The sequence below is a fragment of the Scophthalmus maximus genome, chromosome 2 (genome assembly GCF_022379125.1).
Source record: "Scophthalmus maximus strain ysfricsl-2021 chromosome 2, ASM2237912v1, whole genome shotgun sequence".
Taxonomy (NCBI): Eukaryota; Metazoa; Chordata; class Actinopteri; order Pleuronectiformes; family Scophthalmidae; genus Scophthalmus; species Scophthalmus maximus.
In genome coordinates this window covers 26,750,001-26,766,850 of record NC_061516.1, presented here as the reverse complement: position 1 = coordinate 26,766,850, position 16,850 = coordinate 26,750,001, and the positions used below count along the sequence as shown (strand labels likewise).

Here is a 16,850-nt window from a genome sequence, read left to right as displayed (position 1 = left end):
TCAGTAAATGTGTTGTTGACAGAAAACGCGAAGAACAATAGGAAAGATGAAGTCGTTTGAGAGTTAGTGAAGTCAGCGGGTTATGAAGTAGCACAACTTTAACGATAGCCAACGTTACTGCAGTAACCTCGTGAATCTAACATAACTCTTGCGTTTGCCGAACTACATTTGGGCTCTATTGATTTGTACGTCTGGAACCAGACTAAGTCGGATCCGCTCTTGGAGAAAATATCTGCATATCCGCGCTGTAGTAAAGTATTTATAGTACACAGCATATTAAAACTGAGCCAATGCTAAAGCTATCTTCTCGTAGCACTGAACAGGTGATGTTGGGAGGCACAGGTTCTGGCCAGGCTCCAAAAACGAAAGAAGATAGCGAGCTACGTTCGCTAACCTGTTAGCTGTCATTAATTCTGCCCCATGCTGAGTCAGCTGTTTCCTCAAAACAATATAACATAGATTAGCTAAACTCTTAGCTACCATTAGTCCAGTCTCACGACGAGTCAGCTGTTTTCTCAAAACAGGAGAAACACTTTGATATTGAGGAAAAGTCTGTTGTTTGGGACAGGAGCACAAATGTGATATTAGCTAACGTGACTTACTGCACTTTGCCCTGCAGCTAACGTCATTTTGATTGCTCAACTAAATTTGTATTCGATTGTGTGTCCGGAGCCAGGCTAATAGGTTGGGTCAATTCTTGGATATTATAGGAGTCACATACAGATGGATTTTTCTAGTATTTATAACACATATGAAACAGCAAAAAGCACTGAGCTAGTTCCAAAAGTGAGAAAGATAGTTAGCTAAGTTAGCTAACCTATTAGCTATCATTAGTCCCGCCCCACGCTGGGTCGGCCATTTTCTAAAAACAGCAGGAACATAAAGGATTTGTTGTAAAAATGTGGTGGGAAATAAGCGGAAAAAAAATTAAAAATATGTAATTATTGGTTGCGCTCAGTTTATATGATGGAATAATATAACCAAGTCCAAGGTGTTTTATCCAATTGTTATTTTACACAAATTAAAAATGGAAGCAGTGTCATAAAATATACCTTATTATTCCATATAGACCAAAAAAGTTGGGTCTTTTAACTAGATTTTAATACACAACTACACCATTAAAGATGGTGGAACTGTCATAGTTTCAAATATCTAACAAATTAATGAAATTATGCAGACCAAAATAATATGGAGGGAAACTGGGGCTTTAGGGGCCCCTGGGGCCTGTGGACAGTTTCTCACTTGGCCCGGCTAATAAGTTGGCTCAGTTCTTGGATCTTGTTGCAGTCAGATTAAGGGGAACTGTCTTGGTTATTTGCAGTAGGTATTTATTTGTTTTTAATAAATGTCAGAGTGATTTGATGTCCTCAGCCTCACCATGTTTATTCATACCTCTGCTGCCTGCGCGTTGTTTGACCACCAATTGTGCTGCCGTGTTTGATTACACTCAACACTGTCGCGTGTTCAAACATGCAGCTCTCTGACTTATGTGTTCACTGTCACAAAGGACAAGCCCGACATTTACTGTATGAATCAGAGCTGATGATGATGGTGATCTTGATGATGATGGATGGAACAGAGGGCTGGAGGCAGAGGGGGCAGAATCGAGGAGGAGGGGCCGATGTGGTCGTCGTATTCACTTTGCTTTCTAATTGGAGCCTCAGATAACAAAAGGCAGAGACACTTCAGCTGCTTCTCTGGAGGAAAAGGTGAGTGGTTTATTTCCTCCTCTACTTTATTTAGCTTTTTAACGACAGTTAGCCTGATTCATATCCGAACCTGCAACTGTATATATCAGAATATTAGGGATTCAAAAATCTAAATGATATTTAATTCCCAAAAACAGATCTTTTCTAAGGCGAGGTGACAATCTTTTTCATACAATTTAGATTTTTTGGGGGGGGTTTGTAAGTAAAAATGAGTTGCATGATAATGTTTACGATGTGTAAAGAAGTGCATGGTTATTTTGTCAGATCAGAAATATGTTGTTACTGTTTTTTGTGCTGGGACCATATGCAACACAATGCATCTACAGTAACCAATGTAAAACTAAATCACAAAATGATAACACAGCAGTTGTTAAGCAGGAGTGAATTTCTAATTGTGGTCTTGATCCATTATGTCAGAGAAAATACTTGTTATCTTTGGTATGATATTTCTTTATTTTTCCTGATTTAAAACGGTTTCAAGCCAGTTTGTTCTGTAAAATCAGCAGCTGGAGCCGCCTCCTCCTGCTCCGCAGTCCCTGTATTGGGTTTCATTCCTGCAGTTCTGACTGAATGAACGCTGATCAATAATTTACAGAGAAGCTGAAGGTCAGAGGAGAAGCCCCGAGAGACCTCTCGGCCCCGAAATAGACACTTCTCAGCCACAACTCCACCGAAGAAGCTGGACGAGACCAAGACGACGACGGTCGGGACGAGGAGGACGACAGGAGGTAGGACATCAGTCAGACTCCCTCTGATCCAGATCTGGACACGAAGCACCGCAGCTCCATTGGCTGAAAGTTCCTCCTCATTAGAAACAGGCTAAATTTAACTCCAAGGTTTCGTCCGTCCAGTTCAAATGGTCCGACTGGACGTTAAGTACCAGTGAACCTAACCAGTCTGAAAAAATTGCTTTGATGAATGAAAATAGAAGCGTTGAAACGACGGAATCAACAGGAAATTGATTGACAACTGTTTTGTATCTTCACTGTGAAGATGTTGACTCTTATCCGTTTTCTATGAAGAGAAACTGTAACAGTCTTTGTGTTCTGGACTCTTGGTCGGACAAAAAACAACAGTGTTTGCAGTGCTGTTGCATCAAAACACTGATGAGCAAACAAAGTCTGTTTTATTTTGATTAAATTTTTTGTACAATGTCAGTAGTTTTAGGTATTTGGTCATGAATCAAAACTCGTGTAAAAGATCATCAAAGTTATACTTCATCCTGAATTGACAACAAATGTCTAAACCAAAGTTCTTGACGATACTTTAAAATCAATACGTTTTATATTCATTGTTTTCGTTTTTTTGTGTAAATTTTAACGTCAACCCGTCAAGATAGTTCAGTCGGGACCGAAGTGGGGGACTGATGGTCACATTAACGTTATCGTGGCTAAAAACTGTGGTCGCATGAGAAAATATTCTAGTTTTTGAATTCTTGAATTGAAAAACTAAGAAATTACTTTTTAGTGGTTCAAAATATAACCACGTTAAATCATGAAAATGTCAACAAATCATGGGTCATTATCATGGGGTTAATAATTTATAGTGATGGTTTTGATTTTACTGTTACTCTTCTGAACATCCTCAACTGTCTGGGCCCAAAATACCTCAACACCAAATGTTGTGATATTATCTGACGCTTTTGTTTTAAGCTTCAGCAGCTGGAGCAGAACACTGACCTGCCGCACAGAGAGGCGGCGTGAGCGATGAGAGGTTTCCGGAAAGCTTCGTTAATGATTGAGGGGCTAATTGACCGAAACATAGTCTTCATCAGCAAAACGCCGGGGGTACATTGTGAACGAGCTTTTCCAAACTAATGACCATGTGTTTCCTTTCCGCTCTGTCACAGGAACTCCTTGTGAGCAGAGATATGGATCAGTCAACAACGAACAGATAGACAGACGGACAGATCGATGAGAGGGAGGACAAATGAAGGAAACCTCAGACTCGAAGACTTGAAGGTGAAGGAACTGAGATGATCTCAGAGGAACCTGAACCGATTCAGCTCTGCCAGAAATAACCTCCAGAGGTTCAACATGCGATTGAGTCAAGCCTCCAACGTCACTCCGGACGTCACTGTGGTGGCGGCGAGCAACCACCCCAACACCTCTGGCACCATGCCCGCCTCATCTCTCCATCCGTCGTCCTGCAGCTTCGACGAATCCTACAAGTACGTCTTCCTTCCCGTCTGCTACTCGCTGACCTTCCTCTTCAGCGTCAGCCTCAACTCGGTGGTGCTGCTGCGCTCCTGTCGCCTCCGTGGCGGCTGCTGCGCCGGCGGCGGTAGCAGTAGTGGCGGGCGACGCTGGAACACCTCGCTGATCTACATGGTGAACCTGGCCACCACGGACCTGATGTACGGCCTGTCGCTGCCCTTTCTGGTGGCGAGCTACGTGCTGAGGGACAGCTGGGTGTTCGGGGACTTCATGTGTCGCCTCGTACGCTTCCTCTTCTACTTCAACCTCTACTGCTCCATCTTCTTCCTCACCTGCATCTCTGTGCACAGGTAGGATGCTCGCAAACATGCTCGCCCAATAAAAAAATTAAGCTAACATCGGCATGTTTGACCATATCTAGTTTAGGGCCCCTCGAATCCTTGGGCCCCTCGGACTACACCTGTAATGCCTCGTTGGTAATCCATCCATAAATGAAAAAGGGCTTTTTCCAATGTACCATATAACTAAACAATTAATGTAGTTTGCGAGTGATATGCTAACACGTAGCTTTGGAAGGAACACTGTGTTAATATTATCCGCAGTATGCTAGTTTGCCAGACAAGCTAATGTTTACAGTTTGGGTCAGAGAACAGTGTAATCATCACTGTTAAACTCATTCCTTCAACTTTGGCTCTTCTGTTTTTACAAGAGTAGAATGAGATTAAAGCCACGGATTCAAACTCACCGCTTGTTGTCATCCACAGGTACTTGGGGATCTGTCATCCGATGAGGACCATCACCCTGGAGAGCAAGCGGGTGGTGAAGGGTACCTGTGCGTTGGTGTGGGTGGTGGTTTTCATCCTCACCTGCCCCATCTTCAGGTTCGCCCAGACAGGATACATCAGACGTGGGGGCGGCACAGTCGCTGGGCCCGGAGGGACGAGGGACGGTGAGAACAGGACTGGGGAACAGGACGGGGAGGGATACATGAACTGCTGGGATGACGCCATCGACAAGGAATTTGCAGACTACGTCCCGTACGGCATCGTCCTGCACCTGCTGGGCTTCTTTGTGCCCTTCGTCATCATCGCCTGGTGCTACTCGCAGGTGGTCAGGACGATATTTCAGACCCTGCGTTCTCCTCCCAGCTCGATAGAGGGCGGTGAGGACTGTCAGGTGGGGGACGGGGTGACAGAAGGAGTCAGAGATCGGGAAAGAACCTCGGTCTCCATCTCCGGCTCGCAGTACTCCCACTACATCCGGCGGCGGCGGAAATCGATCAAAACCATTGTCACCATAACGCTGCTGTTTGCGCTCTGCTTCCTGCCCTTCCACGTTACGCGGACGCTGTTCCTGCTGCTGCGGCGGGGGCAGCTCGGCGGCTGCAACCTCATGAAAACTGTCTCCATTTGCTACAAGGTCACCCGGCCGCTGGCCTCCTGCAACGCCTGGCTCAATGCCCTCCTCTACTTCCTGACAGGGGACAAGGGTGGCCCCTGCTGCTGGCCAGCAGAGCACGCCGTCCGTCGGGACCCCCGCAGCGGCTCCCTCTGGTGGCCGCTGAAGATCCTCAAAAAGGAGGGGGCGGGAGAGGACGACCAGGAGGCGGTGGAGCAGGTTAAAAGGGAGGTGCACATGGAAAATGAGTCCAAGTCTTCAAGAGTAATCTTCTAGGAAACTGGTTTTTTTAATTTTAAATTGAAGACCTGGGGCCTCTGGGTATTGTTTGAAACCTTTTGAAGATGTTTGACCGTCTCATGTAAACAAGTCAATAAAAACACTCAACTGTTCTATAACTCAGCCCCCACAGTGAGCATGACCCAGGGAGCAACATGTGCTGAATCATGTCCTGTGGAGAATTGTTTTTATTTAAAGTATCAGTAACGTGACCTCAGATGTCGGATTCATTGCATGACTCAAATCCAGTTAAATGAGTAATTTGTACCATCGGATCACTCACTGTTTGTCCTCAGAATACTACAATATCTGACATTTATCGTCTCCATTTGTCCCCCAGAACTCTCAGTACTTAGATTTAAGGTGGTTTTCTTTCGTATCGGGGTTTAGGTGGATAAACTTGTGGTTTGGACTGTTAAAGACAAAATCCCTGCTGCACTAATCCTAAACAGATTTTTTTTTTGTAAATATACACTGAGTTCAAACCGTCAGTGCTCCTCATCAATCTGTCGAACTTTTTTTTTTTTTAAATAAAATGTCAAACTAGTGGAAAATGGTCCGAGAGTCCAGGAGCAAAGTGACGTCTCCAAACTATTAACGATTAATTTTTACAAGGAGTGAAGTAAATAAAACGGAGGAAGTTTTACATTCTGCCCAGTTCAGAGGTTAGAACCAGAGTGACTGGCATTTTAATAACTCAATAAATAATCAATTAACTGATTAAACTTCAGGACCTCACCAGTGGAATCACAAAGGCAAAAGATACTTTAAGAAAAGTTTCCACGTAACTTTTACATATTTGTTCCTGTCGCAAACAAACCACTTTGACCCTGTAATGTAGAGGATAAGCAGGTTGCCGACTCTTTTTATGACTCATTAGTGAAAACAAAGCTTCACTGAATCCTCCTGGAACATGTAAATATATGTTTCTTTAACATGCGGCCATGTTACTGAGTCTGAACGTGTTTTCGTCAAAGAGCGACACTTTGCATGATGGACGTTGTTGTTGTTGTTGTTCTTGAGCTCAGGTCATTCTGTGATGTCACACCTCTTTTTTTTTTCATGGAGAAACATCTGGATTAAAGTCTGTTGACGTCAGCTCTGTGTCCTCGGCCTCGTTCATGGTTAACGTGTCTGGATCAGCTCGGTCCCAGTAAACGGCAGAGGAATGATTAATCAGATCGGCGATCGTTGGACGAGACACGTCCGCCGGACGTCCGACTCTGCAGATCAGTTATTTCACACCGGTCCAGTAAATTCAAACAACAGTTTTACTCAGAATCTGAAATGATCCCTTTCTTTAGAGACATTTATTTGACCTGTTTCTTTACTTCAACATTTTGTGTTCTTGCACAGGACTTTATTTAACCTTAAAGCTACAGTGTGTAACATTTCAAAGAACTTATTCACAGAAATTGAATATATTTCCCATAACTATGTGTTCATAAATGTATAACCAACTGTGAATGAGTTAAATATAGTTCCATGAGGTGGACCGACCTCTGTGTGAGTTTCCATGTTTCTACATCGTGTTGAATACGTTTGTCGAACTTAACGGTTCCAGTATACGTCGCGTTCACGTTGAATTTTCAGACGCTGCCGGAAAGTGGTGATGAAATCAGCGGTGCGCCACCATAAAGTGTCCCCTGTCGGTCGCTCAGTTGGTTGCACTTTGCAACTTTACCACCAGATGGCGCCAGATAATTACAGAAATTACACACTGGGGCTTTAACCTATTAAAATACACTGCCCGTCCTTGGCGAAGAGACTTCAGGTGTCCTCTGGTCTGAACTAAGTAATTGGTGGTGGGGTCAGTTTAGAGGTTAATAATGTATAGCGATGGTTTGTTTGACTGTCAGTCGCCGAGGGGCAAATCACAACCAGGTCAAGAACATGGATCAGAAGAGCTCATCCCTTGATCTGACCAACAGTCAGATCATGGAACCACAATTGAATTCATTAGATGATGATTTTTATTTGGATCTGCACCAGATCTAACAAAGACAGTTTTAAGTGATTAAAAAAAATTCCTGGATAATTTCCTTGTCCAGATTTAGGCTAAAATTTTATGGATTCTTTCTTGGTCCATGTTCCACCAAGTTTACTGGAAATCTGTTCAGGAGTTTTTAATCCTCCCGACAAACAAACCAACCAACAAATGAACGGACGGACGGACGGACGGGGGGGGGACATCACCTCCTTGGCGAAGGTAATTAAATGTATGTAGTGAAGACTCAAGTGTCTTTACAACTAAATCTAACCAGTTCATCTTCTGGTCAAAGTGAATGTTTTCATCACATTTGAAGAAAAACTTCCCTCAAAGCTTTTCTGAGATTCAGTTGAGTTTATTACACAAGCTGCACATTGTCGGACACAACGTCCTGATAAGGCACCATGATGGAGTGGATATACGGTGTAATCAATGAATTTATCAATACATCAGTTTACTAATGATTTCATGATCAGTTATGAGACATTAATAAGAACGAATATTTACAGTCTGTGTTCCGGAGGAAAGGTCAGAGGACGTGATGAACATGATTCATCCTCTGGGGACCAGGAATGTCTGAGGAACGATCGTCCAGCAGCTGCTGACAAACCTTTTGTAAAGTTTATCAAACGTCTCCATCAGTCACTCGATCAGCTCCCACTCAGTGTCACTGACCAGCCTGTAGTTGAGCCGCCGGTAGTTCTCGGGGTGAACCTGTCGCTGTCGCCACACCTCGACATACAGGTCGCGTACGACTGGAGGCAGCGGCGGGAACCCGGCGGTGTGAGCCAGCGCTCGGAGGTACTCCCACTGATCCTTATCCATGACCAGCAGGTGGCGCTGCTCGACTCCGCGCTCCACCTTTTCCTGCAGCTCCCGCCGGACCTCGTCCTCCATCTCAGCCCGAGATGGCAAAGTGACGGAACCGTCCAACACGGCCAGAGCGAACTGGACCTGTGGAGATAAACGTGGATCTAAGAACGGCTGAGGTTCAGTCACTCTGTTGGAGCTCGTTCCAACTGAAGTTCTGAAGTTACTTTCCTCTTTTCATGGATAAACCCTTTGGAACACTTATGTAAATCCACTTTAATTCTACTTTCTGGAATCGACTTTTCATTTGTTTGTTTACATGTTTTTTTCTGTATCTGATTCAATGTGTCAGGACACGAGTAACAGTTTAAAATTAGATGAACCAATAATCAAGATGATGGTTGTTTAAAGGCCTATTCAGAAGAACATAGCAGGATTTGTTCGAGGATTGTTTAAATCTAAACCCGTCCAAACAAACGTTCTGTATCTCTATTAATGATCGTGTTTCGACATCTTTAATATGTGGTGTGACTACTGTTTGACTACAGTAACACTTTGTTTAGAAACATCTGGCCTCCACTTGGTGCTGGACTCTGCAGCGAGGCCTTTAACAAAAACCTTCTACCGACACTTCGGCTCACCTGGCAGTCGAAGTTGGGGAAGGGGCAGATCATCTTGCAGATGCCAATGAAGACGAGCGAGGGGAAGGCAGGGGGCATCAAGAAGCGGTACAGCGGTGACACCATGTGGTGCTGGATTTCCAGGCCCACCTGCTCCGCGTCCAGGAACGGGTACTTGAAGTTGTAGCCGGTGCAGAACATCAGGACGTCGGCGCGGCCCAGCGAGCCGTCCTGCGAGAGACAGATTTTATTTTGACATTCCTTATCTGTTTGGTGAATTGTGGGACAGTGATGTCTCATCCTCATTAACGATGGGAAGTGAATTTGGTCATTATCCATGCAGATTATTGTCGGGAGAGTCCGGGTCACCTGGAAGCGAATGCTGCCGTCGTCCTCGATCGCCGCCACCGGACAGGACTGTCGAATCTCGGAGGGCAGAGGGAAGGTGAGCTGAGGACGACCATGACTCAGAGTCACCTGGAGACACAGAGACAGACGGATGTAAGACACGTGACACGACTTCATCCGTCTGTTAAAGTGACAGACTTTGCAGAGTGTTTGTTACCTTTGCACCAGCTTTAGCCAGTTCGATGGAAATGTCCAATCCTGAAGCTTTGGCTCCCAGAACCACCACGGACTGACCCGAGAACATCTCTGCGAACCGGTACGAGTGACTGTGGAGAACCTTTCCTGCAGACAGAGCGAGGACAGACGTTAGACGCAACACCGTGATTAGCCTAGCTTAGCATAAAGGAACTCAAATAATAATTAATAATCTGTATTATTAATTATATTGTGAATCCAGTTATTACCTCAGCCAAGGAGGATGTGTTTGTTTGTTTTTCATTGCCCAATTACTATTTCCACGACACTTGTGGGCCTCCATACAGAGGGCAGAGAGGGCTGATACTGTATCGTGTTTTTGGGTTTAAGTTTTAAACCGAGCGTTAATAAAAACACGAACTGTACCTTTGAAGTTCTGTATCCCTGGTACCTTCGGGATGTGTGGGTCGGAGTAGTGCCTGAAAAACAACAGCAACACTTGTAACAGACAAACGCAGCTTTTTGGCGACGATAAGTGGCAACGGGAGGTAATGACTGACACAACCCTAACCCTTATTATTATCATTTACAGAAATGGTGACGTATAATCCAGATTTGATAATTGATCACACAAGAGTGAAATAAAAAGACGTGATGTCACATCTTTACCCCGAGCAAACAAACACAGAGTCGAAGGTTGCGGTCTGCTGACGACCTGACGCATCAGATGATGTCACCTCCCACGTTGTCTCCTCGGCCCCGTCCTCTGTCGTCACGACAACGGGTTTCACGTTGTCCACCACAGTGTTGAACTAACGAGAGCAGAGTCACAGCGGGGAACAGACTCAACATGCAGTTCAGTTACACAAAAGAAACAGATCCGTTGTCATTCATTCTTTAGACATGATAACATTTCTTCTTCTCTGCTCGATGGTCATGTGACCAGCGGCCCCGGCGACTCACCCTGATGTGGGGCCGGATGTTGTGGCTCTGGCAGTATCTCTCCAGGTACTTCTGAACCTCCTGATGGGGCAGGAAGCTGCTCAGCTGAGGGTCAAAGGGGAACTCTGGGAACATCATCACCTCTTTGGGCAGGTTGGTCCTGTCGGGAGGTAAGACATCGAGATCAGGAGGCAGGAGACAAACTGGCTACAAGTCAGGGCCCGTGTGCCCGTTGACATACCTGAGGTCTCTGTACATGCTGCTGTGAACCGGTCGTCCGTTGTCGTGCGCGCCGACACATTCCTCGTAACACCAGGTGCCGCCAATGTTGTCGCTGAGCTCGAACACCACTGGATGGGCGAAGCTGTTTGGACGGGACAGGACGTGTCTGGCGGCGCAGAGTCCCGCTGCTCCGGCCCCGACCACTGCCACCCGGCGCAGCATCATCCTCATTGTGACAGAGAGAGAGTGCTGATGTCTTTACCATGTAGCATCTCCATCTTGAACCTGCAGAGCAGAGGAAGTAGGGCAGTGTAAGGGAGAGTGGCCACTGCCACAGTCCCCCTCCCATGTGGTTGGTAGTGATGTGATCTCATAACTATCTGAACTTCTGTTAATGAGACTGTAAGTATTTCTTGTTGGGAAGTCAAGAAAAACAAGACAAAAAAACACAAAACGGCCACAAATTGCCAATCCTCCGCTCTCAGCTGACGGCTAACTCTGAGCTAACAGCTAACTCCGCTCTGAGCTAACAGCTAACTCTACTCAGAGCTAACAGCTAACTCCGCTCTGAGCTAACAGCTAACTCTACTCAGAGCTAACAGCTAACTCTGCTCTCTGAGCTAACCGTGCTCTGAGCTAACAGCTAACTCTGCTCTGAGCTAACAGCTAACTCTGCTCTGAGCTGACAGCTAACTCTGCTCTGAGCTCACTGCTAACTCTGCTCTGAGCTAACAGCTAACTCTGCTCTCTGAGCTAACCGTGCTCTGAGCTAACAGCAAACTCTGCTCTGAGCTCACTGCTAACTCTGCTCTGAGCTAACAGCTAACTCTGCTCTCTGAGCTAACCGTGCTCTGAGCTCACAGCTAACCGTGCTCTGAGCTAACAGCTAACTCTGCTCTGAGCTAACAGCTAACTCTGCTCTGAGCTAACAGCTAACACTGTGCTAACAAGCACATTTATTTCTTAGAAAAATTTATATTTTTCGTTACATTATTTTCAGATTCGCAGTTTTTAGCCTCAAAACAACTTTTTATGTTGCTCCTGTGCACATACGTCACCCATGACGTCCTCTGCAAATGACCACAACTCGGCTAAACTGCTGCTTTAATAACAATTTCATAATTATCCGATGATATAACAGTGCTACAGTCACAGGGGCCATTGTCCTGCACTGTGACGTTAATCATTGGCCTGGTTGATCTTTGATCAGATTTAGATTCTGGAGTTTTACTTGGTGGTGTTTTACTTTTACACGACCCGAGTTTTTCCTCCATCACTGCAGACACAATAAAAAAAAATTAAACGTAACTAGAAAATCTTATTTTATAAGAAGGTGCCGTGAACGTCTCACCGAGTCGGTCCGGACTTTGACCCGCGAAGATTCAACTGTTCATTTAATTCACTTTTTAGAAATGGCTCGGTTTGACAAACACAAAACGTTCGAGTGTTTGACTCTGGGAAAATAAAACATCAATCTCAAATATCATTGATCGTCTGAATCGATATTTCCATTAAAATCCCGATGATCATCATCGACGAGGTAAACACGAACCGTTAAACTGCGCATGCTCACATTGAGCGACAACAAAAATTTACTTACCTTGTTAAATAAGCGGTAATTTATCCAAACTAAAATACGCAGTTTTATATGAATCGTCATCAATAATCAATAATCAAGAGAGTTACCGTCAGTCGTCCCCGTTTTAATTAAAATCTATGGTCCTCCCCCTCCGCTGAGCGGCCATTTTGAGTCAAACAAACCTGGGGGAGGCGCAGCGGCGATAACATCCGGCATCAGTCCTTCGCAATAAAAGCCACGTCGTTCCAATATTGAAATAAATATTGTAAATAAAAAAACGTAGCTAAACCGCAGCAGTGCTTATTAAATACTAACACAAACATTTCAACTGCTGTGGTTTAAGTGGAAAAGTAGAGAGTTAATAATGACTCCAGAACTAAAGTTCAGCTTCAGTATAAATTTCCATCTCTTTGTACACAACATTATGACATAACAGTAGTGGACCAGGATGTCATAGATTTATCCAATTAGACATTTGTGTAAAATCTGTCATCAGCGAGTTTTTGGGGTTTAAGATGTGTTTTGACCTTTGACCACTTAAAAAAATCTGATCAGTCCGAGTTAATTCCCTCAAGAGTCATCGCGGAAAACCGAATGCGTCCGGTCGACGACCGTCAACAACACGGAGGCGTTAAAGACGTACGTTCCCACGCAGCAGTTAGACTGACGTGATCGAAACAACAAGTGACACAATGTCCTTTTAATGAATGAAACCTTTATTATGGAGATAAATCGTCAGTCACCCGACGTCACGTTTCCCAGATCGTCGGTCAACTTCTCCACTTCCCGCCTCAGGTGAGTTCATATCGTCGACCTTCTTCCCGCTCGTCCTCACTGCTGCAGATGTCACTGGAGACGATCCACACACTCACGTTAGAGTGAAACTGTCTGATCTCATCACAGGTTCATCAATGTCAGTGTATTCGTCAGCTGATCAGCATTTGATCAGTTTGTTCACACTGTTAAACGTCACTGTCAGTTCAAATCCACAGACTCATATCAGAAATATTTATGTACAAATCAAACGAAAAAACAGGCTGATATGTCAGCCTTGAAAAATCCAGGATTCGGCTGAGCTTTTTAAGCTCCTCCCACGTCACTTGGCGGCGGCGTTCCCGTGCGGCGGCTGCTGGGGCTGCTGCTGCTGCTGCTCGGCCAGCGCCTGCTGCAGCCGGGTGCGCTTCCTGGAGTAGTGCTGCCAGTGCAGCAGCTGCTGCTCGTCGATGAACTTGGCGCACTGAGCGTTGACCAGCTCCTTCCTGAAGTGCTCGTACTGCAGCAGCTCCAGCATGTGCAAGCAGTGAGGATACCTGAGGGAAGACACAGAGAAACACACTCAACACACACCTCTGCGTTTGTTCAGCTTTTAACGTGTTACATAGTTTAATAAATCTCCAATCCACCAAACTCACTTGAGGAACTTGGCGTACTCGGGCTCCTTCCAGTAGAGCAGGTACTTCAGGTAGTTGATGAACGGCCTCTCTCTGAGGAAACCTCGCTGAGCCAAAACTGGAGGTGGGAATAAATACACGGGAGGGTCAAAGGTCAATAAGAGCATCAGATTTTTCTAATAAGAGACGACAGAGGTTCATCATCATCATCATTTGAGTCTCCTCCTGTCACTCACAGTTCAGGTAGTTGGGGTTCGCCAAACACTGGATGAACTCCAGCTCCGACTGGAAACGGTTCCTGGCCTGCTCCTCTGCACACACACACACACACACACACACACACATATATACACACATATACACACACACACACACACGTTCTTAATTTCATTTATTCATAACAAGTGTGTAATGCACATAACTAAAAAAAAATCCCCCACTAACCAGGCTCCATTCCAAAATATGTAAATGTAGCGCGGTGTACATCAGCAAGCTGCAGCTAATCTTAATAATCACACCCAAACAATGACACGTTGAGGTTACAAAAACTATGAATAATCTAAAAGCAGACAGTTTGACGAAATGACGGCCCGGTGTCACGGACACAGAACAATGTCTCCATTAATGAGCAAACGTGTATTTACTGTTAAATAATCGACAACAAACTTGAATTCATCAGATTTATTAACGGTGTCTGGTCCTGTCCACATATGCTAGTGCTAACAAGCTAACATGAGCGAATCAAGTGGCGTAAAATAACAGCGACAAACCTGTTTCCATGACGACTGATCCGGACAGGATACGGAAATGAAACGATAAGTTAAAACCGTTTTGTCCGTTAAACTAAAAATAGGAACAAAAAGCTTCTAAACGTTCTATCTTTGTTGCTGTTCGCATCCGTTAAACTCCCGGCGCCATGTTGGTTTCTTCTTCTTCTTCTTCTTCTTCTTCTGGTTGTGGTTCCATGTCGTCACACCACTGCCATCTGCCGGAGACAATCCGCTCCTGCATTCACCAGACTGAACTTTCTCCCTCAGTCTGTTTCTCGTTAGAAGTTAAAGCTTTTCTCTTCTTTACGTATTAATATTCTGTTTTTTATTTATATTCCCCTTTTTTTTATCTATATTCCCCTTTTTTTATCTATAGTATTTCTGCCTGAATGTTATTTATCGAACACGTAAGAACTCTGAACACTGTAAACGACTGCTGTTCATATCCTGACCGCTGGAGGGAGACATCTGACAACAAACTGCAAACATACGAAGCAAACATGGGAAAATAAATCTGCTGCTGCTCATGGAATGAAAAGAAAAGGTCAATGATTAAACTGTTAACCTTTAAAAACAAAAGAGACGAAGAAGAAGAAGAACCGAGGACACAAACGGGAAAGGGAAATCCTAATTTTTTACTTAAAGAAAAAGAACGTCACTGAACCTCAGACTACTGAAGTGGAAAAATGAAACGTGTAGTGGAGTGAGAAGTGTCCACCATGATTCCTTCCAACAATAAAAGTTAATTTAAAGATTGACCTTTATTGATGCCAAATAAAACCGTTAGAAACAGACGATAAAAAACTCAGGAAGTTACAAATGTACAGTACATAAAAACTATGTTACTTAATAAAACTCACAGGCTTTAAATAGAAAACACTAGAAAACACACAACATATATCTTTTCTAATGACTAATTGAAATAATTTCCAATTCACAGGGATGAGAGCCGGAGTCTGTTCACTGTTCCAGAGTCAGTTTCCCAAAGAACAACTGTGAATCAGAACCACCACAGAAGAAAATAATGATTCGAGAGTCACAACCTGACTTGATCTCTGAGACTTCTCTGAGATTTTAATAGGGAGGTAACAGGAAGTGTTTTTCTTTCCAATTTCAGTTTCTATTATATAAATTCGGGGTGAACAGCAGATCTTGTAAACTCAGGACGACCTGGACGCAGTAGCAGCAGAGTGTGTGGGGATGGATCCTTCACCTTTCAGGCTTGTAAGGTGAAACATCTGCAGGAAGTTCACTGATGGTAACTTATGCTGGATTCCATTATACCTCGGAGCTCGGAAGTCTGGTTTATCGTTACAGTATAATCTCGGCACTTGGACTTGGGAGGTCGGAAAATTATCACCACCCCGACGTTCCAAGATGTAATGGAACGCAGCATTAACAATAACTCCTCACTGCAGACTCAGGTTATATGCTACATCCACACTAGTATGTTTTAATTTTTTAAAAACTAAAACCACCTCAGTCCACATGAACACACCTGAAAACACATGTCACATGACCACTCGGGTGTAAAAGGAAGTGGGTCGTCTCCTCTGCAGTTGCTTGCATAGATACAGAAACTCCTCTGAAGGACGAACAGCGATGGCGACGAGTCAGAGCAGGGACGACGATGACGATGTGGAACTGTCACTGACAGGAAGTGTTAGCGACGCTTTGCCTTCACCGCTGAACCAATCAGAGAAGAGAACGGGCGTCGTCTGCGTCGTCGTTTACAAAACGTTTCGTTTCTGTCCGTCCAGACTAAAACACAACCCCAGAATTTTCACACTAAAACGTGGACCAGCAGCATTTCCACAAGTCTCTGATTCACAGGCGGGAAAACTCCGGAGTCGTGTTCACGCCATGCGTAACTGTAGCAACCGTGATGAGTTTTAAAACTATAAAGTAGAAGAGTGGATGTAGGCTGCTCAGACTCTGGATCAGTGGTGAGGAGCAGACGACGCCTTCCTGCGTTTTTCACAATGAATTTAAATAAATTCCCAGTTGGGGAAACTTCACCCCGAGTCCAGAGGCGGAGCCTGAAAACAGCAGCCGGTTGTAGGAAACAGAGGCGGGTCTACACAGGTAGAGTGGCGTTGGCCCACGATGGGAACGTGTCCAGAGAAAACATTACGCGTCCCCAACTGTTGATGGCCAGACTGATGCAGCCGATCGCGATGACGTTCATCACCACGCCTGTTCGAGCCTGCAGGGGGCGCACAGGAGGAGGGGGAGGAGGTTATTGCGACGACATCGTGGGGGGCGGGTCTGAATTGTCTGAATTGTCATTATCTCGACAAAAGGCGTGACTCACCATGTCGGACACCTTGAGGAGGCCGTAGGAGAAGACGATGGCGTTTGGGGGCGTGGCCACTGGCAGCATGAAGGCGAAGGAGGCGCTGAGTGTGCAGGGGATCATCACGTACAGAGGATTCAGACCC

The 16,850-nt window shown here is 44.9% G+C and overlaps 4 protein-coding genes across 9 annotated transcripts in view; 1 reads left to right on the top strand and 3 right to left on the bottom strand.

Moving 5' to 3' along the window:
* Nucleotides 1-36: 36 nt before the first annotated feature.
* Nucleotides 37-6,640, top strand: LOC118300236 (P2Y purinoceptor 3). The gene is made up of 4 exons (XM_035624503.2): nt 37-1,709; nt 2,305-2,437; nt 3,559-4,215; nt 4,630-6,640. Exons 3-4 carry the CDS (start codon nt 3,746-3,748, stop codon nt 5,537-5,539), a joined length of 1,380 nt encoding a protein of 459 aa, XP_035480396.1. The 5' UTR covers nt 37-1,709; nt 2,305-2,437; nt 3,559-3,745; the 3' UTR covers nt 5,540-6,640.
* A 1,231-nt stretch (nt 6,641-7,871) lies between these two features.
* Nucleotides 7,872-13,098, bottom strand: LOC118300241 (dimethylaniline monooxygenase [N-oxide-forming] 3). Of its 4 annotated transcripts, none has more exons than XM_035624514.1 (9): nt 12,963-13,098; nt 10,689-10,954; nt 10,469-10,607; nt 10,175-10,317; nt 9,932-9,984; nt 9,528-9,652; nt 9,332-9,439; nt 8,984-9,193; nt 7,872-8,486 (listed from the first exon to the last, which is right to left on the bottom strand). In XM_035624514.1, the coding sequence occupies exons 2-9, from the start codon at nt 10,898-10,900 to the stop codon at nt 8,175-8,177; spliced, it is 1,302 nt and encodes a 433-aa protein (XP_035480407.1). In that variant the 5' UTR covers nt 10,901-10,954; nt 12,963-13,098; the 3' UTR covers nt 7,872-8,174. The 4 variants fall into 4 exon arrangements, with proteins under 4 accessions (XP_035480407.1, XP_035480406.1, XP_035480405.1 ...); XM_035624513.1 differs by lacking the exon at nt 12,963-13,098 and adding an exon at nt 12,356-12,460; XM_035624512.2 differs by lacking the exon at nt 12,963-13,098 and adding an exon at nt 12,270-12,437.
* Nucleotides 13,099-13,242: 144 nt separating this feature from the next.
* Nucleotides 13,243-14,593, bottom strand: med31 (mediator complex subunit 31). The gene is made up of 4 exons (XM_035624600.2): nt 14,410-14,593; nt 13,876-13,950; nt 13,661-13,757; nt 13,243-13,558 (listed from the first exon to the last, which is right to left on the bottom strand). The coding sequence occupies exons 1-4, from the start codon at nt 14,417-14,419 to the stop codon at nt 13,345-13,347; spliced, it is 396 nt and encodes a 131-aa protein (XP_035480493.1). The 5' UTR covers nt 14,420-14,593; the 3' UTR covers nt 13,243-13,344.
* A 558-nt stretch (nt 14,594-15,151) lies between these two features.
* Nucleotides 15,152-16,850, bottom strand: part of LOC118300220 (solute carrier family 13 member 5) — a 12,595-nt gene continuing 10,896 nt past the window's right edge. For all 3 annotated transcript variants that reach the window (XM_047328161.1, XM_035624462.2, XM_047328162.1), the window contains 2 exons: nt 16,724-16,850; nt 15,152-16,615 (listed from right to left, as the gene is read on the bottom strand). The exon at nt 16,724-16,850 is cut by the window's right edge and continues 11 nt beyond it. In XM_047328161.1, the coding sequence (XP_047184117.1) occupies nt 16,487-16,615; nt 16,724-16,850 (256 nt within the window). In that variant the 3' untranslated portion in view covers nt 15,152-16,486. The remainder of the gene's footprint in view (nt 16,616-16,723) is intronic.

What these genes read in the sequence shown, in the direction of transcription:
- med31 (XM_035624600.2), bottom strand. An exon ending in GAACCCCAACTACCTGAACT is followed by an intron (nt 13,758 to 13,875) that starts GTGAGTGACAGG and finishes TCCCACCTCCAG; the next exon opens with TTTTGGCTCAGCGAGGTTTC. An exon ending in GAGTACGCCAAGTTCCTCAA is followed by an intron (nt 13,559 to 13,660) that starts GTGAGTTTGGTG and finishes GTCTTCCCTCAG; the next exon opens with GTATCCTCACTGCTTGCACA.
- LOC118300236 (XM_035624503.2), top strand. Translation starts at nt 3,746, where the DNA reads ATGCGATTGAGTCAAGCCTCCAACGTCACTCCGGACGTCACTGTGGTG. An exon ending in ACCTGCATCTCTGTGCACAG is followed by an intron (nt 4,216 to 4,629) that starts GTAGGATGCTCG and finishes TGTCATCCACAG; the next exon opens with GTACTTGGGGATCTGTCATC.
- LOC118300241 (XM_035624514.1), bottom strand. Translation starts at nt 10,900, where the DNA reads ATGAGGATGATGCTGCGCCGGGTGGCAGTGGTCGGGGCCGGAGCAGCG. An exon ending in AGGGATACAGAACTTCAAAG is followed by an intron (nt 9,653 to 9,931) that starts GTACAGTTCGTG and finishes CTCTGTCTGCAG; the next exon opens with GAAAGGTTCTCCACAGTCAC. An exon ending in TCCCCAACTTCGACTGCCAG is followed by an intron (nt 8,487 to 8,983) that starts GTGAGCCGAAGT and finishes TTATCTCCACAG; the next exon opens with GTCCAGTTCGCTCTGGCCGT.